This window comes from Lepus europaeus, chromosome 6, assembly GCF_033115175.1.
Source record: "Lepus europaeus isolate LE1 chromosome 6, mLepTim1.pri, whole genome shotgun sequence".
NCBI lineage: Eukaryota > Metazoa > Chordata > Mammalia > Lagomorpha > Leporidae > Lepus > Lepus europaeus.
The window spans coordinates 79,519,893-79,544,834 of record NC_084832.1 but is presented as its reverse complement, the minus strand read 5'-3'; the positions used below and the strand labels follow the sequence as shown (position 1 = coordinate 79,544,834).

General features: G+C 44.2%; 1 protein-coding gene across 2 annotated transcripts in view; it reads right to left on the bottom strand.

Annotated features, from left to right (window-relative positions):
- The window catches only part of FLT1 (fms related receptor tyrosine kinase 1), a 199,607-nt gene that overhangs the window by 79,675 nt on the left and 94,990 nt on the right, over positions 1–24,942 (bottom strand). Inside the window, exons 11-14 of one of the 2 annotated variants that reach the window (XM_062194425.1) lie at positions 22,978–23,092; positions 15,118–15,226; positions 6,848–7,156; positions 1,975–2,121 (exon numbers count right to left, since the gene is read on the bottom strand). In XM_062194425.1, the coding sequence (XP_062050409.1) occupies positions 1,975–2,121; positions 6,848–7,156; positions 15,118–15,226; positions 22,978–23,092 (680 nt within the window). Of the gene's footprint in view, positions 1–1,974; positions 2,122–2,714; positions 3,040–6,847; positions 7,157–15,117; positions 15,227–22,977; positions 23,093–24,942 lie in introns of those variants that run through there. The other variant, XM_062194426.1, reaches the window with a different exon arrangement.

Below are 24,942 nucleotides of genomic sequence, written 5' to 3'. Positions count from 1 at the left end.
GCAGCAGAGGATGACCAAAGGGCTTGGGCCCCTGCACCCGTGTGGGTGGGAGACCTGGAAGAAGCCCCTGGCTCCTGGCTTCAGCTCAGCTCAGGTCTGGTCATTGTGGTAATTTGGGGAGTGAACCAGGGGATGGAAGACCTCTCTCTCTGTCTCTATCTCTGTTCATAACTTTATCTAAAATAAAAATAAATAAATATAATCAAATCAAATCAAATAAATCTTAAAAAAAGAAACTTCACAGGGCACCCCATAAATATGTGCAAGGTTCATGTCATTTAAAAATTTAAAAATTATTTTAAAAAACAGTATGGGAAGAATGCAGCAAAAACAGGCATGGCAAATACATACACACAAAAATGGATGGGTCTGAAGACCATCCTCAGTCACAGAGAGTGGAAACTTTTCTGAGTCACAAAGACAGAAGCAACTCTGCAGAGAGGTGGCCCAACGTGAGTCCTACATGACAGGCGGGCCTCAGACAAAGGGAAGGTTCTCCAGGCAGCGGGGAGGCAGGAACAAGGAAAGCAGTGATCTGTGGGCGTCCGGCATTGCCAGAACACAAAGGTCAAGGCAAGGGAGGCTGGCACGAAGCTGCAGGAGCAGGCATGGGCTGGCTGCTGGGGGTCTTCCTTGTCAGACACTTGGACTTCATTGCACCGCGTGCCAGGGAGCCTGCGGCAGGCTGGAAGCTGGAACTGACCTGCTCAAAGCTGCATATCAGACAGAGTATGGAAAACAAATAGAAAGAGAGACAAGAGAAGTGGGGAGACAAGCTGGGGTGGCCACAGACGTTCAGGGGATGGCTAACGAGCTCCCAAACCAACGGGGCAACAGGCAAGACAGATCTGAGAAACACGCACCATGGAGTCATGTAACCTGCTCAGTCTGGTGACTACTTAGATGAGGAGCTCAAGGAGGGGTCATCCCCTCCCAGTTAGGTCGGCTGAGTGCAGGATGTCAACACGAGAGGAGGAGGTGCGACTTTAGGGAGAGCAAGGAGGGGCTGTGACGGTGTGGTGTGTGCTGCGTCTAAGGCCTCTCTAAGTTGCAGCACCAACTCATTCTGTGCATCAAAATGCAAATGGGAGCTTCCTTTTGAGTAGTGGACTTGCGTTTCAGGGCCATTCCACATTGCTACTTATTTAAGTTGCTGGGACATTGAAAATAAGTGACCCCATTTTATCTTCAATATAAATATAATTATTCATGAAAATCATAAATAAGATTAAGTTGACAATTAACCATAGAATTATGAGGCAGACAATAGACAGTCTTAATGGTTTATGTGTAGTTGTTTTTATTAATACTTACTGTGGAAAGAAACCCATAACCACTGGTTTAGATTTATTATTATTTTTTACTGGTATGATAAAATATCATTTAAAATAGTCTTCTTTTTACCAAATCATCCAAATTGGTGTTGGGGAATTAAAAATGGTTATGAATCTACTCTGAATGTCACACACACCAGGTGCTCAAAGCTCTGTAATACCTCCAGTCAAGCCATTTGCTCCTCACCTGCACAGCCGTCAAGCAGAGCTGAACCATTTTCTGAGTGACCCATCTAGAACATTCCTTCCTGAATGCATTATTTAAAGCGTGCCAGTTGAACAGATTCTGCAAGGCTCTTTCTAAAGGGCTGGGAACGCAGTCTGCCTAAGAACTAGCCCAAGTATCCCTTGGTTGATGTTCATAGGAAGAATCATCAAAAAGTTCACAGAAAGGGTGCATTATGACCAAAAAAAATGCGCAAATTTCAAATTTGCTGCATCCAAATAAACTTCTTTTTAAATTCCATCTCCCACCAACGTTTGAAGTCCCCCAGTACAAGTATGAACGAGGGCCCAGTTTTTGCGACTCTATCAGCAAGTCCTGGAAAGTAGGTGATAGAAAAGTTCTAGAAATCCCGGAGAGCAGGTGATAGGAAAGTCAGGGGGCAAAAGGGCAAGTGCAAGGGCAAAAATGTCTTACCGGGTTCTTGCTGTATTTTGTGGTTGTTTTTAAACCAGGTTATCTGAGGCTCTGGGACCCCGCTAGCAAAGCAGTCCCACGTGGTTGAGCTGCTGACACTCACTCTGTGGTCACTGAGGTTTCGCAGGAGGGATGGCGCTTGCTGGTCTGGTGAGGAAAGAGAGGGACCGCAGTTACTCATCAGTTTTATGCTTTGCTTGCACAAGCATAAGACATCGTCTCAACTATCTGCAGACAAGCATCGCCACTCACCTATCGGGTCTCACGTGTGCTTTGCTCCCTAACTTTCTCTCCAGTGGCCCACCTACGGCTTCCTCTTGAACAAGATGTTACAGTAAGTTGAAACGGACTAGAACACAATAAAAAGCAAGGGCTAGAGTCTACATGTGTAAATTTCAGTACAAAGATTTTTGTCTGATTGGGTCATCCCTTACATTTTTTCAAGAGGAACTTTTCTAAAACCCAAGGATTCTGCATAATATTTTCGGAGCCGTAATGCAGAGCACAATTTTGTAGACTGGCTTGTATTGAATCTTTACATAATCTAGAGAGAGCTGTGGTAATGGGCTAATCTGATCTCAGATGTATTTTTATTGATGTCTTTGTGAGGTCATGTGTGTGTGTGTGTGTGTGTGTTACTCGATTGCTAGTAACCTAAATCAGCAGACCAAACAAGAGAATTTCTTGAACTTGGAAAACTTTATTGATTACTTCCTTCCTCCGTTCCCTTCCCCAATGCAAGTCATTGAAGCATTAATTCAAGAGGCAGAGGCACAGGTTTGTAGTTTTTGCACTATATAATAGTACAAATATTGTATTTTATATTATTTTCTCTTAAAACATACAAATATGATACAATACAATTTATTTTAATAAAATGCCAACCAATATAGTACAACAAAATGAATTTAATACATTAAGATGCAATACATTACAACATGAAAATCCCACGTCGGAACAGCAGTACCCCCAAGGCCCCCAGTGCGTCTCAATGTAGTGAAGTGGTCAGTCCTGCTGATGTGTGTGTGCGTTCTAGTTAGGCGGGCACTGAATCGGAGGCTCCAGCTTCCAAAGGAAAAGAATAAAACAGCTTGTAACATCTCTCCCAGCCTCCCAAATCCTCCCCATCCCCTTCAGTTACAAATCCTGGGACAGAGATCAGAGAATTGCAGCATAACATAGGCATTCTGTGGCACTGGCTTCAGTTCTACAGTATGAGCTTTCTCTGGCCATTTGTGACTCCCTCATCTCAGTCTACCATTGCTCTGAAAGCAGCTTGGGAGGGATGACAATGCTACAAAAGATGCTACCTGGCAATGCCTTTGATTCCACGGCCCTGTAGGTTTCTGCTGAGTCCCCAGACCAGGTAGACTCTCAGGATGAGCACTGGTGAAAGCCATTTAGAAATCCCAGCTTACAAAAGGATATGTTCATAGCACTTTTACGACATGTGCAAGTAGTAGAACATGGCATCCTGATTATCAGTTAGGAGGAAATTTCTCAATAAGGTTTGATTTCCATAGCTCATCACTAGCCTTCTTACTTTATACCAAATGAAATCAGAAGTGTTAAAGGGAGGGCTCTGATTCATGAAGGCTTCCCCCAACATAACTGGGAAGGAATGATAGCAGTGGTCCTTTTACCTCCATCCTGTCTCGCTGCCCTAGATGGAGCCATCACAATGTGCCCATACTTGCAATCTGGGCCATGTGGCAAAAGTCTTTTCCTAATGGAAAATGCGGCCTGAATCACACCTCCCATTTCTGATGACTTATACATGCTTGCGAATTATAGTTCTGACATTTTTACACAGTGAGGACCCCAAACACATCAGCGACACACAACAACAGAGTAAAAGAACAGTATCATTGACGATGTTGCGTCTTGTACAGTGGCAAGCCAACTTTGACATGTCTCATTTAAAACTCAGACCCAGTTCAGTGGGCTGTACTGTTAATAGCTTCCTCTAGCACATTTACAATTTCCCATGCATTCAGTATGATAAAATAATCTGTCATTGCTCCCAGAACTTACACAAAGGAAGTCTGAATTACAGGGCGCACAACACCCACATGATTGCCAGAGCTACAAATTGTTAACATCAACAACACAGACAGGATTTAGACTTCCCTAACAGGTGGATTGGAAAACAATCCTTATATAGAAGAGAACATTTTATTTGAACATAAATGTCATGAAGAAGTCCCAAAGGCCCACTTCGTACTGCACAGACTCAGACAATAGATCAGCCACAAGGCTACAGAATACACAGAGGCCTCCCAGGGAAAAGACAAAGTTCACATGAACACAGACTCATGACGGCTTTTCCTCCACACGCCTTTCTGTAAAACATCCTCTCCTGTCGACAGTCGCAGTTTTGGCCGCTTCCTAAATGAGCACTCAATGCGGGAATCTTACTTTGCCCATCCCTACTCCATGTGTTCCAATACGAATCCATTTTGCCATTTTAAATAAGAAAGGTCCATCGAACTCACCCTCTGAAACCTCAGTTACTCGGTGCAAGGAGTAACCTGCTTTTCCCACTTTAGCAAAGTGTAGCTGATCCCTTCGAACTCAGAAAACTGGAGTTAACAGGAAATTTCTGCTGGTTATCAGTAGCCCAAGAAAGCTGCCCATGGGGTTCTTCTTTCACTTTGCAGGGTTATGGCCCCGGAGCTGGGCCAGGTCCTATACATACAGTTTCTACCCTGTGATTGGAGTGGGGACAGAGGGACCAGCCTCATACCCCAACTCCATCCTGGCCTCCACATAAGGCTTTTTATCCTTTCTTTTTCCCATGGTTATCCTTGTCTTGCTTCATACCCCTAAGAGGGTAGTAAAAACGAAACAAAACAAAACAAAAACAAAAACAAAAAAACTAAACAGTTTCTTTTTAAAAAACACCCCCTGGAAGGATGAAATACCCAGTGGTCCATTAATTGCTCTATGGGATTCTGAAAATCATCTCTTGGAAGTACTTAAAACCATCTTCTGTAAAATAGTAATAGCCTCTCCTCCCACAAAAATGGCAATAAAGGGAAGGCCGTGGTAGGTTCTGCGTGTCCAGTTCACTGTTTTTTTCCACGAGTGGTCTGGAAATCATCCCCTTCGCTTTCTTAACTGGAGTCAACACCAGGACAGCCCAGTTCTGCGGTCCTAGGCCATTGTTTCTGTGACTTGGAATGAACAAAGAGGCCAAAGAGGCATAGGTAAAATTTCAAGATACAATTGATTATTCTTTCCTTTGGGCTGACAACTTCCAGGTTGCTAATTGTTTTCAGAGCATTTGGGACTCCATAAAACTGGCATTCTGGGGAAATGCTATTGTTTACTCTTTCACACTTGACAAAAGCAATTCCCACGTGAAAGACAAGTTTAGCGTGGGACAGAGGCTGCTACCTAAAGGCGGAAGCAGGCTGGTGAGTTCCCAAGCTCACAGAGCTGTCATACTGTCACCTCCTATTGAACTGTCCAGCCATGGGGTTTCTCAGCCATGGCTATTTTGTTCATTTTTTTCCTCCCCTCCCCCCTGCATCGTTCATACAGTCCACATATAATGATCAATCATAAATGAAAACAACAGGACAATGCAGATTAAATTGAAGACAAAGTCACTTTTCCCTCAAATGCAAGCTTAAATCAAGAGATTAGGACCTTTCTTGATTTAAAAATGGCGTGTATCACAAAATGACTTTGATTTCTGCTTCTGTAGTCTGCCATTTCTTAATCTCCATAAAAAAGCCTATGAACATTTGCAGGTGGGGAAAATGGACTTTTCTGGTTGGACAAATTTAAAATTTACATTTGGAAGAGCGCATTAAACCTCTGGCATGGTAACCTTTAATTCCTTGATAAGGCACTTGCAGTTCACCTTGAAGGCCACCATTCGGACACAAACAAAGCTCTTTAAAAGAATAAGCAGGGGGACAAAGATACTTAAAATGGAGGCATGACGCACTGCCAGGTGTGGCCGGTGGCTGTGTGGTCCAGACAGAGGCAAGGAGGGGGCAGACTCTGGAGCACTGGGGCACTGTGGTGCGGATTGCAGAGTGACCTGGCACTGTGGGGTGAGCCGGGGGAGAGGACTGATTTGGGGGGCTTTCATAATCCACATGATAAGAACACAGCTTTATTATCTCTGAATTATACCAACAGCTTGCGCTCCTGGGGCCCATTTTTGAAACTCCAGTTTAAGATTAATGTGCTTAAAGTAAGAAAGCCAAAAAAGAAGCATCTTCAAATAAATAAGCATTATAACTTGCTATCCAGGTGCTATTTACAAATCAAGAGCAGGTGAAACAGTACAGGACAAAGCCAGGCGGAAGTCCAACAGCGTCTCCAATTCTGCTGTACTCATTCCGAGCTGGAGAAACCAACGCATTCGTGTCCATCTTTGGCAGAAACCAGCATTTGTTTAAATTATTCAGTTTGTGCAGCTTCAAAACTTAAAAGTAAAAAGAGGTTGGCATCAAAGTGGAAGGAAAAGGATCAGTCCCCGGTTGCTGTGGCTCAGGCAGGAGAAGACAGCAAAAGAAAAAAACTAACAAAAAACACACAGAAAGAAGGCAGTGCAGGGATCCTCCAAATCCAAATGCGCACCAAGTCAGCCCCGGAGGGCAGAGCCCACGCAGGGACCTGGGGGGGGGGGTCTCATTATTTCTCCTAGCATCTCCGAACTCATTTTGGGAGGAGCATCTCCTCTGGGCCTGAAGATTAGCAACAGTGACAATAAATCAAGCTGATATGAGACACCTGTTACTTTTTTTTAAATGAGTCCTTTAATGTTTTACATGACTTTGTGTGGTACAATCATTCCTTGTGCTTTTAAATTTGGAGATCCGAGAGAAAACAGCCTTTTTGTTGCAGTGCTCACCTCTGATTGTCACTTCTTCCTGCTGCAGGGTTTCTTCCCCTGTGTATACGTTCCTGGCTCTGCAGGCATAGGTGCCCGAGTCTTCCAGGGACACGTTCTTGAGGAGCAGGTTCAGAGTCACCGAGTAGTCCTTCGTGACAGCCATGTTTTGCTTGCGAATGCTGTGGCGCATTGTTCTGTTGTTAACTGTCCGCAGCAAAATCCAAGTGACGTCTCTGTACAGGAACTTGTTGACTGTGCACGAGAGTTTCAGGTCTTCTCCTTCCGCGGGCATTTTTTCCAGGTGAACGTGAAACCCATTTGGCACGTCTACAACATAAGAAGGCAGAACTTTTAGTTCTTAGAAAAAGCAGCCTCCTAATGGGCGCGGCGACGATCTAAAGAACTGTTCCGACACAAATTCCCCCAGCTTTGGTATGGGACAGGATGAGTTCCGGGAGTGAGGATTTAGCCTGTGTTAAGAAGCACACATCCCACACTGGAGCGCCCGAGCAGGAGTCCCAGGCTTGGCTCTTGACTCGTTTCCTGCCAGTGCAGAGCCTCTCTCTCTCTCTCCCTCTCTCTCTCCCCCCCCCCCCCCCCCTTAAAATAAAGGTGTGAATATCTATCTTATCTTTTCTTGGAGAGGAAATGGTCAAACTTATCAGGTAGGCACCAGCTAAGCTCATTCCAGCAGAAGGGAGCAGAAGGCAGGAAGCACAGACCAGGGCAGCCTTAGGATGGCACTTTCCCCTTTCTTCCTCAAAGCTACGGAACGTTTGTTCCAACTTGGGGTGATAACGTTGCTTCCTATGTCCTTGTCACCGATACTCCTACTGGTAAGGAGTGGGCAAAATATTGAAGTAACATAAATGCAATTTGTACAAAAAACCAGACAGTCTTCATGGTCAACCTTATCTAAGGCAGCTTAGGCCGAGTGAGCACAGGAAGTCCCAGGTGTGTACCCATCAGTCTGCCTCTGGCCCTAAGCTTTCACAGGGAGAAGCAGCTGGGACTCCGTCCCCTCTTCTCCTGCTGCCCTGGATTTACTTTTCCGGGACTTCGTCACCACAGTGGCTGCAAAGAACCAGGCCCCGGCTCAGGACACTTTTTATGGTGACAGTTCTACTCAGACCCAACAGAGCGAAGGGTTCTGCAAATACAACTCGGAAGAGTCACCAGATTCTATGGTAGAGAATAACTGTCGCAATCAAATGCACTCTCAAAAGCATTTACCATGTTCTGAGGGTGACTGTGTCATTAGCACCCTGTCCTCCAATGCTCATTTCCAGCTAACCTTTACTTTCCTGTCTCAAGGGCTTCCAGCTCACCGACCATGAGCTCTGCTCTTGGCACTCATACCTGGAGGTTCGAGAGATCTGGAGGATTTCTTTCTTTTTCTTCTTCTTTTTAAGATTTATTTATTTTATTTGAAAGGCAGAATTACAGAGAGAGAGGGAGAGAGAGACAGAGGTTTTCCATTCATTCGTTCAACCCCCAAATAGCTGCAACAACCAGAGCTAGGCCAGACTGAAGCCAGGAGCCAGAAGCCTCCCCCAGGTTTCCCGCATGGCCACAGGAACCCAAGCACGTGGGCCATCCTCTGCTGCTTTCCCAGGCGCATTAGCAGGGAGCTAGATAGGAAGCAGAGCAGCCTGGACTTGAACCGCTGCCCACAGGGGATGCCAGTGTCACTGGTGGTGGCTTTACCCCCTGCACCACTGCGCTGGCCCCTGGAGGATTTTTATTTTTTTAAATCACTGGCTACTGGCTCTAAACTGACCAGCTCTCAACACTGCCATTGCTTGCTGCTAGTGGTATCTCTATATTTGAGCAAAGAATTTGGGCCAACATTTTACAAAGTGCTTTGAAGATGAAAAGCACTATGTTATGCTATTATTATTATTATCCTTTCCACACAAAGCTATAAAGAAACCTTTAAACCTTTAGGGGACAATAGTCCAAAATTAGCTATCATATCAACTCTTTCCTAAATCTCACTTTGCTTGTTTTTCTGATTTTTCTGGGCTTTGGCTTTATTATAAAGTGTCACGTCTGAAGGAATGCCAAAGTATTCATTTGAAACCTGGGAGTGGGAGCTGACAGTGGCTTATAAAGCAGTCAGTGGTCAGTGGTTTCGAGGAGACCAGTAGAGGCTTTCTTGGGTTTAAAATGCAAATGAAAGAATGTGCCAGAAGATACAAGAGAGCTGACCGTCATTTTTAGCATAACAATAAGGTGTCAGAGATAGCCCTCTAATTCAGCATCTTTTGACATTTTGGACATTTTCCAAGCATGGGGAGCAAACCATCAGCCATCGACTTTTACACAGACGCTAGAGCAGGGGTGTCCTGCGCTGGTTGCAATCAAATCATTTCTGAAAAGACCACAACCTTTCCGTTTATGAGGTCTCATTCTGGTGGTCAGAACCCAAGAGAGCCCCAAGTAACACCATTGAGATCATGTAGCGAGTTTCTATTTACTTTAGTGATTTGAAACTTCCTGTGGAAATAGCTCACAGGTTTCCTGATGGAAGATTTTGTTTATCTTTGCCAAGCACCACCAGGAATCTCAAAATAAAATGCATTTAGTGACATTGGGAAACCAGGGAGATAAGGCAGTGCAGTTCCTGTTTCACCCTCAGTAATTGCTAACACACCCATTGTCATGCTGAGTGCCAGCAACGCAGCAAAAACACACACATAGGAAAAGAAAAGGCCCACATTCATTTTGAGGTCTGTTTCTTATATGGGGAACCCGGTCAGTGGAGCTAACTGGGTTTCTGTGATCAGACAGCCCTTTGGAAGCCAGGATCCAGACCTCAGGAGAGCCCCCTGTGCTGTTTTCTTTGGATCCCTGAAAGATGGTCAATAAAATGTCCTCAGCTATTTTATGAACCCAGGGGGATTTTTCTCCTTCATTCATGTTGATTTTTTTTTCTTTCTTTTTTCTTTTACACAGACGCTAAGAAGCTTGAGTACAAAAACCGACCCAAGAAAGAATTGCCTTCTAACCCTCCAAGTGAAAACAAAAAATCTTGGCACACGTCAGGACGTGTTGCAGATTCAGCTCCATCTTCAGCGTTAACAAAGGACATTCTAGCTGAAACCCAGCACACCCATGGCCTCTGATGAGGTGTCACAGAGAAGACTCAAGCCTTGCTCAGCACACACGCAACCTGGGGTTAGGTGAGAGAGTAACCCAGTTATAAAGGCGATCTCTGGGAGTGGACATCCACTGTGCCGGATCACACATGTGGATTAAGTTCACCAGAGAGATAAGTTAGGAATTTAAGAAGGAGGAAAGAGCTCTCATTTGTCAGGTGGGAATAAGGAGGCGCTCCTGCCACTGAAGAATTGAAATAACATTCTCTACAAAGAAAATGAGCTGTGATTAGGAAGGGTGACTTGTTCAAATCGATGCCACAGACAGGTGAGTGCCAATGTCTAGAGTTGAAGCAGTCAAGAATTCTAAAGACCGTAGTTCACCAGCTTTCATGGATTTGAAAGGCAACTCTAAATTATGATTGTGTATGAAAAAATGTGCTTTAAAAATGCATTTGAGAGGCAGAGAAAGGAACGGACGAACAGACAGAAAGCGTGCTCTCCATCTGCTGGTTTGCTTTCCAGACACCCACACTGGCTGGCCCGGAGAAGTGGGGAGCTCAGTTGGCTCTGCCTTGTGTGTGACAGGACTCCAATGACTGGCACCATCACTGCTGCCTCTCAGGGTCTGTGTTAGCGAGATGCTGCTATCAGGAGCCAGGGCCTGGTAGGAAACCCAGGCACTGTGATATGGGATGCAGATGTCTTAACTGGGGTCTTACATGCTAAGCAAATCACCCCCACGCCACCCCATTATTGTATTTTAAGAAAGGGGCAGTGTGATTGGAATGAGAATTAATAAACATCCACATGTAGATCTTCAGAGCACAGATCTTAGCCATTTTTAAAGCATTACTTGCATTGCATCAAATATATGCACTGAACAAATAGACATTCATTTTTTTCCCCAGAAAATAGACAAGTAAGGTTTGTGACATTCCTAAGAATATTTAGTTTCATCTCTGGTGAGAATGCATCTCATGACAAAGATTTGAATAAGAAAAAGAAAAGTTAGTTGATAATAAATACTGAATGTAAGCAAATTCATTGACTATCCCCAGTCAAAACTGGAACTTTTCAGGACTGGTAGAATTCAAAAAAAGTATATTGCAGGCAATAGGGGCTTGATGGGCTGAACTTGTCTTCAATTTTAAGATGAAAACTCTTGGGGTGGTCGTTGTGGCCAATGGGTTAAGATGCCACTTGCAGTGGAGTGTCGGGTTAAGTGCTAGCTATCCTGCTTCTGATCCAGCTCCATGCTAACGTGCCCTGGGAGGGACAAGATGATGGTTCAAGTGCTTGAATCTCTGCCACTCATGAGGGAGATCTGGATGGAGTTTCTGGCCCCTGGCTTCAGTCTGGCCCATCACTGGCTGGTACAGCCATTTGGGGGAATGAACCAGCAAAATGGAAGTTCTCTCTCTGTCTCTTCCTCTCTCACTGTATTCTGCCTCTCAAAGAAATTAATTTGAAAAAAGCCCTTGAATTTTTAGAGGAAAAATGTTGCAATTTTCCAGTATATTATGATTCAATTATGGGTGTTCTTTTCCACGGAAAAGCCTTAGAATCTACATGAGAAGTTATATGATGTGATGAGAGGTTGGAGAGAATTTAGTGGGTGGCCAATTTCATTAACTAGGGCTTTTCAGCAACAATACTACGCTTAGAAATATGATGCAGCCCCTTGCCCACTTTCCTGCTGGATTATACTCTTTTTACTTTTTATTTGTCGGACTCTTTATTTAGCAGAACCATTAAACCATTGACTATAACATAGATTAAGAATGTTATCTCAAACAATTAAACTAAAATTTTTAAACCTGGAAAAAGCAATAAAATAGAAAGATGATGCAACAATGAAAAACTCAGTGAGACAGAAGAGATGCTGGTGTGTAATTAATGAGAGTGTGTGGTCCCTCCTAGAGTGGGACAGAGTGAGGGGTGGAAAGAGAGAATGAGGGAGCCAGGCCTTCAGCATGGCCCGGTGCTCTGACAGTCTGCTCTGGAACTCGAGTAGTCCCAGGACCCTAAATTTATTCAGAATTGCGGCCTCTCAAGCCATCATGAAGGGATATTTGTTCGTAGAAGGTTGAAACACATTCAGTAGCTTGTTGGCTTGTTTTAGAACTTAGTGTTTAGATGAGTGATCCGTGAGCCTCCTCTGGTACTTTCGTTTTGGGTTTGAAAATGTCATACACAGTCTGTCTTCTTCTCTCTACCTACTCAAACTCTGTACTATTACCACCTCCACCTCTACCATCACCACCACAACCATCACCTCCACCATCACCATCACCACCACCACCTCCACCATCACCACCATTACCACCATCACCTCCAGCATCACCATCACCAATATCATCACCACCACCACCACCTCCACCATCACCATCACCACCCACAACCTCCACCATCACTATCACCATCACCACCACCTCCACAATCAGCATCATTACCATCACCATCACCATCACAGCTACCACCAATACTTCCACCACTTCCACCATCACCATCACCAATATCATCACTACCACCACCACCATCACCAATACCATCATGCCAATCACCTCCATCACCACCACCTCCACAATCACCACCATTACCATCACCACCACCATCATCATCACCACCTCCATATCACCATTGCCAATACCATCACCATCTCCACCTCCACCATCACCAATACCATCACCACCACCTCCACCATCACCACCACAACCACCATCATCACCACCACCACCAACTCCACTACCACCATCACCTCCACTACCACCATCACCATCACCACCTCCACCATCACCGTCACTGATACCATCACTTACCACCACCATCACCACCATCACCATCACCAATACCACCATCACCACCACTACCACCAACAACACCTCCACCACCACAATCACCATCACCCCAGGGCTTCTTCAAGTCCCGCCTCTTGTTCAGAGACTGGGAGCTATACTCTTAAACACAGTAATCATGAACCACATATGGCTTCTGTGCACTTGAAATGTGGCTAGTATGACTGAAGACCTGAATTCTATTCCATTAATATTACTAATATTGATTTAAATTTGAAATCTGAAGCTGTGTAATATTACATGTTAAGATGATTAGATTTTAGATATCCTGGATTAAATAAAATAGATTTTGTCTTTTAAAAATGTGGCTACGGGCCGGCGCCGTGGCTTAACAGGCTAATCCTCCACCTTGCGGCACCAGCACACCGGGTTCTAGTCCCGGTTGGGGAGCCGGATTCTGTCCCAGTTGCCCCTCTTCCAGGCCAGCTCTCTGCTATGGCCCGGGAAGGCAGTGGAGGATGGCCCAGGTCCTTGGGCCCTGCACCCGCATGGGAGACCAAGAGAAGCACCTGGTTCCTGGCTTCGGATCAGTGCGATGCGCCAGCCGCAGCGGCCATTGGAGGGTGAACCAACGGCAAAAAGGAAGACCTTTCTCTCTGTCTCTCTCTCACTATCCACTCTGCCTGTCCAAAAAAAAAAAAAAAAAAAAAAAAGTCTTTAAAAATGTGGCTACTAGATATTTTAAACTACATATATGGCTTATGTTTCTACTGCACGTAGATGACTTCAGGGAGTAAATTCGTCCTTCACATTACTCCTGCACATCAATGCTATTTAACATTTCACTCTTTCTTTGGTGGTGGAAACGTCTTCCTTGATACAAGAGCATTTGGCCTATGGGCCACATAAAGACTGCGAAATCATTTGGCCTGGCTCTGCCAAGGCAACAGCAGGCAGGACTCAAAAGTCAATAAATCTGTAGCAGGCTCATTTTGAAGCTGGTAATCTGTATGGCCCACACATGATATAAATATCCAAATGGCCCTTGGCAGAAAAAAGGCTCCCTACCACTGTAGAAAGACAGGGTTTCGATGCTATTCTTTCAAGAGTGCTGCACAGAGCTGAATTGTACTGTTTAATTTTTAGTGCTCATTAAACTGTTGCAAACTGGATGCATGTTCAGAAGAGAAGAGAAATCCCTCAGTCTTCCATATTCTAAATCAAAGGTACAGTGAGCGTGGACTTGGGCAGTCACCTGTTTCCAGTCACAATAAAGGACAGTACACACTGTTGCATTTAATTAGTCCACATCATCAGAGATTTATTAGAGGACCAATCTGTGTGAAATCTGTCAAATCCTTCTCTAAATAAAGGCGTTTTCCTCCTGGGAATGGATGCCAACACGCTTTCCCTTCCGCTCCTCCAGCAGTGGGCGGCAGGGGCTGACTTGGTGTGGGGCCGCTCTGCCACGTCCCTCTCCTCCTCTCCAGTTCCCATCTGGAAAACGCAGGAGCTTGCACACTGAACAACCTCTTCAGCTAGTACATTCTGGGGAAATCTATGCAAAGATCTCCCCACACACAATTGGTCTGTGGCTGTGGCTAGCTGGCCAGCAGGCTCCTGTCACCCAACAACCTACATGCCTCATGAAATCAGACCTGCCCATTTCTTTCTGGAGACTTCTAGGCAATTTCTGCAGCCTGCCCTAGGCAGTGGGAAGTTTCCAGAGATCTGGCAGACTGCCCAGGCTTCCTCAGAAATTGGGGGAGTGTGGAGCCAGGCAATTGTTTTCATACTTTGAGCTACTTCCTTCCTTCCTGTACCCACAGAGGACATAAGAGTGCCATTTGTGTACGTTAGAGGTTTTCAGATTTGCAGAGCCCATCATATTGAAGACTACAAGTTCTTAATGCTCTAAAAATAGTCCAATAACACTTGCTAACAAGACTTCGTTTCAGATTTCTATAGGAGAGCCTCAATGCCCCAAAAGCAGAAGTTGAAAAAACAATTTAGCTTCTTGGTTGAAAAAAAGAAAGTCATCATATGTATTAGAATTGACTTTGATTATTATATTATTACTATTATTATTATTATCATTACATTGTAGTATTATAAGTGGCTATGAAACAACACTGTGTGCCAGACCCTATGCTAGCTAAAAAAAAATGAACACACAAGATCCCAAATTCCCAGTCGAGCCTGGAAAGCAGACATACACAAAGAGCTGGAACAGAGAATTCAGGGAAATAGCTCTTCAGGAGCTTCAATGGTGTAGAACGCTACCCCTGAAAGCAAGGATGAAGGTACTCAACGCTTGGCAGTTCTACGGAATGAACCTGGACATGCAGGTCACCAGGCTGGCTCTGTGGCCGTGGGCTGTGTGGCTTACCTGTGACATAAAAGCTCATGTTTCTTTCCACACTCCCCACTTTATTGGAAGCCATGCAACTGTAGATTCCAGAAATTCTAGAGTCTGCCACAACCAAAGTGCTGGCGATCTGCAAGAGAAGAGGAAATTGCAGCTAGCAAGGGGACAAAGGACCCTTTGAACACCCCACGCTCCTTCTGAAGGCTGTAAGGATTCAGCTAATCCATTCATTCAGCAAAGACAGTGTTGCCTGGGGGGCGGTGGCCAGAAAGCGCTCTGCTTGCTGCGTCCCAGCAAGAGTGGAAAAATAACAGGAAAGCAGGTCCTCAGGAGACCGGGGCCTCTGACATCCGACTCGTATGAGGACTTCAGGCTTATCTCGTGCTGCTGGCCTAACAATCACAGACCTGAGGCCGAGGTGTGGGACTGCACGTCCTAGCCCACGAGGTGGCCAGGGCTGCGTCACTGAGAGGAGCAGGTGAGGCCAGGCCTTCCCTTCCCTTTGGTTGGGGTGGGCTGAGAACAGGCGCCCCGCACGGCGACCGGGAGGCTGCTCTGCGGTGGGCTGCGGGCGTGTTCTGGGAGCCCAGGTGGAAGAGAATGCCTGTCCTGGGCTCAAAGGAAGTGGCAGGCAGCCCCCACTGGCCCTGAGAAGAGGGACTGAAAAAGTGCGCTAAGATGCCTGTGTGTGTGTGTGTGTGTGTGATATCACTTAGTCCCTCTGTCAATTCCTAACCTCAAAAAGGAAGACACAGTTATGAATTAATACCACAATCTTAATACCTAATATTTACCTAATAAAATACCTGATACCTAACACTAATACCTAATAACTAACACCTCTAGATTTTGCTGCTGCTCCTAACAACTTAGCACCCTAATGTCAAGTTAGGATGCATTTCAAAGCACTTCTCAAACTATGATGTCTGTCTAAAAAGGAATGAAGCATGATTTTAGACAGCTTCAAGACTTGCAAAGGCTTTGGTTAAAGAAAAAAGTAGCATCATGAAACAAACTGCTGAGTGTTCTTAAAGATAATTCATCTTTGCATAAAACAGTAAGGCATACTTCCAGCAAAAAAAAAAAAAAAAAAAAAAAAAAGCAAATCCTAGTTGTCCATCCTTGAAATTACCCAGGGGGGAAAAAACCTAATCCAGTGACTTCTAAATCTTTGCAGCTTATCTCCTGGGCCATAGATAACTGGTCATGGGTTTGGAAATTGTAGAGGCTGTGTGGATGTTTCCAGAACTATAATGATCATGTGCCTCACAGGCTAAAGTAATGAACATTCTGGAATGTGACAGTGAACTTTCCAAGGTGGTGCTCATACTGTACAAGTATCCGGGTCATCTGGAAGGGTCCTAACATTCTCTGAGTCACTAAATAGAGTGCTAGGCAATTTACTTGTGTTCTCTCATCCCACCTAATAAATTAAGGTGCTTTTGTCTTTAACCTATAAATGAAGAAGACTAAAAAATATATTCTCAATTTTTTTCTCTTTTTTTTTTTTGGCCAACACATGTGTTGCTTCAAATTTTCTGTGATCTCACTATGGCTGAGTCAATATTACACCACACTTTCTCTTCTCTTTGTTGGAAGGATATGTTTAATAAAATTATTGGCAACAAAATATCTGTAAGGGGTGGCATTTTCCCTTCAGTTTAGTAGACATTACTAATTCATGAGAAATGTATATGATGAAAATTTGATGTGTGAATTTCAACATTTTTTGCACCCAAATACACTTATCTTTTAATTACATTTTCCATGAACTTTCGGACACCCCTTATCTTAAGTGATTAGCAAGGCAATGCTCAGGTGTTTGTAAGGTGACAGAGAAGAATGTCATAATCCCTACTCTTCACAACCTTTAATGTGACAAAGAATGTCCCTCCTTGGAGATCAAATATGTAGCATTCTCTCTTTGACAAAGCAACACTCCCACAGAGGCAAATAACCAGCAGAGAAGAGTATGGAAAGAGCACATTATCTCCTTATTTTGATTATGAATCTTGATAAGAGGTGGGAAATAAAGATTCTGGATATGTCTCCTTTAAATTATTGGACCTACCATGTAAGAATCATGGAAGAAATTGGAAGTGGTTAGAAGAGAAGCTTGTAGGTGGCAATGTGAAAGATTTCTGTTACAATGATGCTGATGGGAGTTTACTGGGTTTCCTTGTTTCTGGGTCCCTTTATGCTGCCCTGGTGGTGCACCCGTGTGCAAGGCAGTTTACCTGCACTATCTTGTTGGATGCTCCCTAGCCTCCTAGAAGATGGGTGCATTTCCTGTTTCCCTATCCTACAGATAAAGCAACTGAGGTTTATGGAGGTCAAGTGATTCACTCAAAGATACAATACCAGGGCCACAGATGGGCCTGGCAGCATCGATGCCCATTGTGTGTCTGTGCAGTGCTTCTGTGCTTCCTCCCCACTCTCAGCTGCTTCTTGCTTACACTTTAGCTTGAATAACACAGATCTATTGGTAAAGCTCTGCTCACCAAATGGAGTTTTTCCCCAAAAACACCTCCTTCAATCAGTAGAGATGGGTCACATATGCTAAATGCTGCCACGTACAGACCTATGAGCATCTAACATACACTGCAAGCTGTTTTCCAATAATAGAATGTTCTGTGGTTTTGACAACGTTATAATCCAAAAAGAAAATTTTAAAATAAGGTGAAACCAATGTTATTAAAAATTATTTCATGTCTAGAGTGCTTCTCTTCTTCCAGAGGATATATTCATACATCATAAACTAAAACATATTTTCATTAAAAAAAGACATTTGGCATTGGAAGTTTATATCATATGGGGTCAGCAAACAGCTCCACGGGAGCTGAAGGTCAGTGATGTTTAGGCTACAAGGCAAGTTCTCATAGGACAGGATGTCAAGGCACAAGGTAAGGCACAAATTGACTCTTCGATGTGCACATCCAAGGGGAAAAACTGCAATACTGCAACACAGGGGAAGGGAACATCCGGCCAGGAGCTGGACAGGCTGCCAAGGCAACCACAGGCGAGCCTCAAAATGCAATATATGCACAGCAAGTAATGTTTCAATTGATAGTTTTATATGCCCGTGAATGTCACAAATACCCAAATGACCCTTGGCAGAAAAAAGGTTCCCCACCCCTGCTCTAGCAGATGGAGCACCAAACATCAACTTAATGCTTTAAAACAGAACGGGGTCCAAATTTGAATTGTAAAGATATGTTTGAGGGGCCAGCTCTGTGGCGTAGCAGGTAAAGCCCCCACCTGCAGTGCCAGCATCCCATATGGGCACTGGGTTCGAGTCCTGGCTACTCCACTTCTGATCCAGCTCTCTGCTGTGGCCTGGGAAAGCAGTGGAAGATGGCTCAAGTCCTTGGGCCCCTGCACCCATGTGGGAGATCCGAAAGAAGCTCCTGACTCCTGGATTCAGATCTGCACAGCTCGGCCATTGTCGTCATCTGGGGAGTAAACTGGTGGATGGAAGACTCTTCCTCTCACACTCTCTCTGCCTCTCCTTCTCTCTCTGTGTAACTCTTTCAAATAAATAAATAAATCTTTAAAAAAAAAGGTATGTTTGAAATGATAATCATGTATGGTATAAGGCACACCATAAGAGATTATCAAGGATGTCTGTATTAGTTCCATAATTAGTTTTCGTTTTCCATCAGTAAAAATCAGTAAAAGAGGACTGAGGCAGAGAAAGAAGCAGAAGTGATAAAGTAAAATGAGAGAGACAGATGTTTTGTGCAGCAGTTAAGATGCTGCTGGGTCACACTCATCTCTCATTACAGTGCCTGGGTTTGAGTCCCAGCTCTGCACCCAGCTTTAGCTTCCTGCTAATGAGAACCCTGGGCAGCAGCTGGGGCCCTTTCACCCGTCTGGGAGACCTGGACTGAGTTTTCAGCTTCCAGGCATTTGGTGAGTGAACCAGTGAACAGGAGCTCAGCCTATCTGTCCTCTCTCTCTCTCTCTGCTTCTCAAATAAGTTGCATAAGTAAAAAGAAAAATATTTGAATAGCAAAATTCAGATCAGCCAGAAAATAACAGGTAACAGTTCTTTCACACTCACTTAAAACGTACAGTGCCTCGTTGCATGCGACAAGCACATCAACTGACAACATTTAAAAAGTTCCACTTAAGTTGTACTTATGAAATTTATATTTATTAAATAAAAGCTTTACATAAAAAAGGATAAAAAATGAGTATAAAGTAAACTGAAAGTAAATCATTGTAAAAGTTTAGACAGAGACTAAGAAAGGAGGGAGGAAGAAGGGTGGGAGTGTGGGCAAGCAGAAGGGTAGGGGGGAATATCACTATGTTCCTAAACCTGTATATATGAAATACCTGAATTTTGTTTACCTTAAATATAAAAAGAGCTAGGAGTGGTAAAAAAAAAAAAAAAGTTTCACTTCGTCATTGACTCAGTGATTGGAGACAAGCAGGCCTTCAGGGAGGTTTCCAGTCCAGTGTTAACTCCACTCCCCTAAAAACCCTGTTCTTCTACTCCTCTGTTTATTGCTTTCACTTTGTGGGGGCACCTCTGCCCTGGGGATGCTCCCACAGTCCCTGCAGGACCTCAAGGATTTACAGTAGAAGCAGATCCTTCCAGGTGCATCGTCTGGGCTCTTCTGTGCTCCTGGAAACCATCAAGTACTGCAGGTGCACAGCCTGTGCGTGCCCCTTCCTTCCTTCCCCTTCCCCGCATGAGTAATTCCCTACTACAATGTCATCCGAATCTCACGGAATAGGATGAATGGGGTGGTGTGTCATGCCGCCGACTTTCCAGAACCAGTTTTTAAAAACCTATATATGGAACAGCGATTTTAATCTCGGGGTGTTTCTAAGGTAGTTTCCTTTCCAGCATTTCAGGAGAAATAAAAGTAGATGTATAAAGGTCATGGAAGAATCTAAAATTAACATAGGGTAGCACATTTGGGACGATTGATGGGAAAATGGAATATGAGAATTAGAGAAAACGGGGGTGTGTGGGATCTGAACCACAAGCTGTAATTGTGTCATGGCTTTGTCTCATCCAGTACACACACTTCCCAAAGTGCCCGGAAAATGATTTTTTTTTTTTAATGAAGATTTACTTATTTGGAAGGGAGAACAAGGGGCCAGGGGCTGGGAGGGAGGGAGAGAGAGAGAGGGAGAGAAAGAGAGAGAGAGAGAGAGAGAGAGAGAGAGATTTTCCATCTGCTGATTCACTACCCACATGGCACCAACAGCCAGGGCTGGGTCAGATTGAAGCCTAGATCCAGGAGCTTTTTCCAGGTCTCCCATGTGAGTGGCAGGGACCCAAGTACCTGGGCCATCTTCACTCTCTGCCTTCCAGACCCATATGCAGAAAGTTGGGTGGGAAACAGAACAGCTGGGATTCCAACTGGGGCCCCACTATGGGCTGCTAGCATCACAAGTGGTAACTTTACCCTCTGTGCCACAACTCCAGCCCCCTACAAAATGATTTCAATGGAAATGTTGCTAAATCATTAACAGGGTTCCAGTTCTCCAGACTCCATGCTGTAGCATAGATTTCCCATGTGTTTTTTCAAACACAGGCTCCTTCTGCTTCCTACTCTCTGTCTACAGACCCAATAATCTGCAACTCCATTTAAACAGTAGGCGAACTCCACATTTGCTCTCAGCAATGCCAATTAGTGACTCACTTTTCACAAATCTGAGCCAAAACTTGCCAATAAGGAAATGGAATTTGATTGTCCTCTATACCCTTATTTAAGTTAAGCAGAACAAAACAGAACAAACAAATGAAAAACAAGTCTCTGAAATCCGACAGGTTCCCCTGGGTGAGCACTGCCCAGTGACAGGTGGGATAGGGTTACTGGACAGGCTGATTACATGACTGGAGGAAGGGATTGTCACAGACTTTCATTTACTTTCTAAAAACGTAGAGAAAATTAGAGCAGTTTTAATTACAAAGAGCACTGCACCTAAATCAGAAAGAGCCACATTTCTATGTACCACCATCACATGAAAGACACTTCTTTTTTTACACACACACACACACACACACTAGCAGATGCTAAAAGTCAATGAAATAAATTCTCCTACATTTAGGACATGAAATCATATACTTCAAGTCTGATGTGTCACAGTTACAACTGCATAAAGGCTCTGCAACTCCTAGATATGTCAGCTTTGAAAGAGTATTAAATAATTAAATATCTTTTCATTGAAAAAAATTGTATTTTTTTTGAAGAATTGTCTTCATTCCATATGTCCACAGTTCATTGGGGAAGTGGGACTAGGGTATATATTTACATATGGCGGTTGCTTTATTACGGTAGCATTTGTAGAGGGCTTTCTCATGCTGAGATTTCATTTTGACCTTTTAATAGGAAGTTAGATGACGCAGATACGGTTAGCTCCACAGCACACCCACCTAACATGGCCAGTAAAGGGGGAAATGAATGGACACAACCAATGGCATCTTGCGAGCTTTCTAGTACCTTGTGGCAACTAATTGTCTGTCTTCTACTAATGAACTGAGGCAATTTTTGTTAAAAAAAAAATCCAGCATCACCCAAATTAAACCTTCAAGTTTATAGAATTTTCTCTTTTCTAAGTATCTCATTAAATGGCTCTTATCAATAGCTATTACATCATCTGTGAGGGACAAAGAATTGTGAGCCACTTATGGCTACTCCTATGATTATAAAAACTTCCTAAATCCTTGACAAGCCTCTGTTATAAGCCGTCACCACTTCCACTCGATTGTATACTGTGAGAGTACTGGATTTTGGACTCAGAAAGACTTTGGTCTGACTTTCTCATTTATACTTTTAAGCTGTGTGGTTTCGGGTTAATCATCTTATCACTCTTATTTTTCTTACCTTTAAAATATGACAATTACACTGATCTACCCAAGAATGATTTTGACATTAGCATATGTCAAAAAGTTTCTATAATGAAAACCGATGTTAGTTATTGCTATTGTTAAATCCTACACGGGGAACTGTCATCTACTTTGCCATCTTCAAATGCAAAGAATACAGCTGAATAGAACAGCGTAACCAGGCTCAAGCAGAGAGCGGCATCTGTGTGAGCAGTGCCCACTCCCAGTCCAGACACGCGTGTGTAAATAGACATTTCAGCAAGGGGTCATGAGATAGCAGCTTCTTGCTTAGAGCCTTGCTCCCCTGTGCCTGACCATAGCAGAGGTGTAAATGTATTCTTCACCCACTCAACAAGAAAAAAAGTCATCAGGTCTGAAAACCGAGGCAAGTCTGGCTCTCAGGACTGCTGACACCCACTGGTGGTTAGAGGAGTACAAAAGGAATGGTTCAAGATTGACAGAAGAAAAAAAAAAAAAACCACCTGCTATCCCTGATTAGGGCAAGGGATTTGGGTATAGATTGTGTCTGCATAGCTCAGCACAGAGGAAAAGAACCTGCTATGCTTGCAATAAAAGCACTCAGTTTTTGCCTGAAGTTTCATACTAGCCTTTGCCTACTGGGACCCCACTGGCAGCATATCAGTGATTCTTAGTCCTGGCTACATGCTAAAATCATCTGGAGAATTGTTGCAAGCCCTGGGCTCCACCCCAGAGATCTGCATGTAACAATAGTTAGTCAAATATTCTAATAGGCAGCCAGGATGCAGAAGCCCTGTTATGGACCCATTTGAAGTTCAAGAGGACAGCTCTAACTCTGTCTCTTCTGCTTGCTGCGGATATACCCATTGTCTTGGAGTTGGCAGTGACCGGAGAAGACAGGGTCGTTCTCCATGGAGACATAGTTCAGAGACTGTCTCTCTCCTCTCTGAATTTTTGTTTAACATGAATTACTTCTGTCCCCATGGACCTAGAACTGCCAGCTGCGACTGGAGTTATAGAATCAATATCCCAATGCTCATTTTCATAAACAATACCTTATTCTTTCCTTCTATTATTGCCGTGCGCTGAGTGATGCTCTCAATTCTGTTTCCTGTCTTGCTGGTAGGATCCAGGAGAAACGCTTCTTCATTTTTGGAACAGAAATCATACCTGCAAGTAGAGAAGAAAGCCATCACCACGTTGCTTTGCAGCACAGTCCAGCCCATGGTGACAAGTGCGATGGAAGCACAGCCAGGAAAGCTGCTGCCTGCAGTGCCAGCATCCCATATGGGTTCCGATTCGAGTTCCAGCAACTCCACTTCTGACCCAGCTCTCTGCTGTGGCCTGGGAAGACAGTAGAGGATGGCCCAGATCTCTGGGCCTCTGCACCTGCGTGGGAGACCGAGAGGAATCTCCTGGCTCCTGGCTTTTGATCAGCACAATTCCGGCCATTGCAGCCATCTGAGGAGTGAACCATTGGATGGAAGACCTTTCTCTCTGTCTCTCTCTCTCTCTCTCTCTCTTTCTCCCTGACTCTGCCTCTTGGTAACTCTGACTTTCAAATAAATAAAATAAATCTTTTTTTAAAATTTATTTGACAGAGAGAGAGAGAGAGAGAGACAGAGAGAAAGGTCTTCCTTCTGTTGGTTCACCCCCCAAATGCGCCGATCTGAAGCCAGGAGCCAGGTGCTTCTTCTTGGTCTCCCATGCGGGTGCAGGGGTCCAAGCACCTAGGCATTCCTCCACTGCCCTCCTGGGCCACAGCAGAGAGCTGGACTGGAAGAGGAGCAACCGGGACTAGAACCCGGTGCCCATAGGGGATGCCAGCACCGCAGGCGGAGGATTAACCAAGTGAGCCACGGCGCCGGCCCAAAATAAATCTTTTTTTAAAAAAGGGAGAAAGCCACTGCATAAGTCTTCTGATAACAAAGTCACATATTTAATGTGAATCTTCTTTTCTGCAGATTATTTTCCTATATTCATCCTGAAAACTTAAAAGTAGCAAACATATTTGCCTAATATGCAGAAAAATCCATACCAGTGTACTGCCTTCCTCTTTTGCATGGTAAGTAGTAAAGCAAAATGTATAAATCAGAAAATTTAATATCTCAATTTTAATGAGTTCCTACTAGAAGTAACATGTAAATACAGGGAGGGGGGCAGAAATGAAGTCATGTTAATCAATGAAAATCTCCAGGAAATAATAGCATTCAAATAATAGCATCCAAAATAATAATAGCATCCAAAAAAGGCTGGCTTTTCATCAGAATATTCAGTTGCATAGCTAATTTTTTCCAGGGTTAATTAAGTGCACATGGAAACAGACATCACAGAGAGTATTTAACGTTAGTCGATTTCTTTTCAAGTTCTGGGTATCACGGCAAACTCTCACATCTCAGCATCTCAGGCCTCAAGTGTCTAATTAGAAAACAAAAATGTTGCTATTACTTATCTGTAAGGCCTATGAAATCTCCCTCTTTATTTTAAACACTTCATCACTTTGTGTTTGTGCCTTCTGGACTAGAATTTTCCGTGAGCAGAGAGCGTGCTGGTCTCAGATTTGTCCATGACTTGGGCGGTTTTTGACGATGTTCACCCTGGGAATGATTTTTGAAGCCAGCGTGCGGAAAGAAGGAGTGGCTGAGTTTAAGTAGCCACGTGCGGTACTGACCAACGTGAGACGCAACAGACAAGGTAAGGTAAGGGAGAAAAGATAAGAGGGCAGGGACCGCGAGGGTCAGAAGGATGTTTGGTTATTAGTTTTCTCTGGTGCCTCAGCCTGGAAGGGCCCCAGAATGCCGATCTGTGGAGCCTGTGGGGCTGGGGACCCGCACTGCTGTGTCTTTCAGCAGGATTCTGCCTCTGAGGCTCCATGTGGGTGCACGGGTCCGAGCACTTAGGCCATTTCCTGCTGCTTTCCCAGGCTCATTAGCAGGGAGCTAGATTGGAAGTGGAGCAGCTGGGACATGAACTGGTGCCCATATGGGATGCTGGCATCACAGGTGGTGGCTTAACCTAGT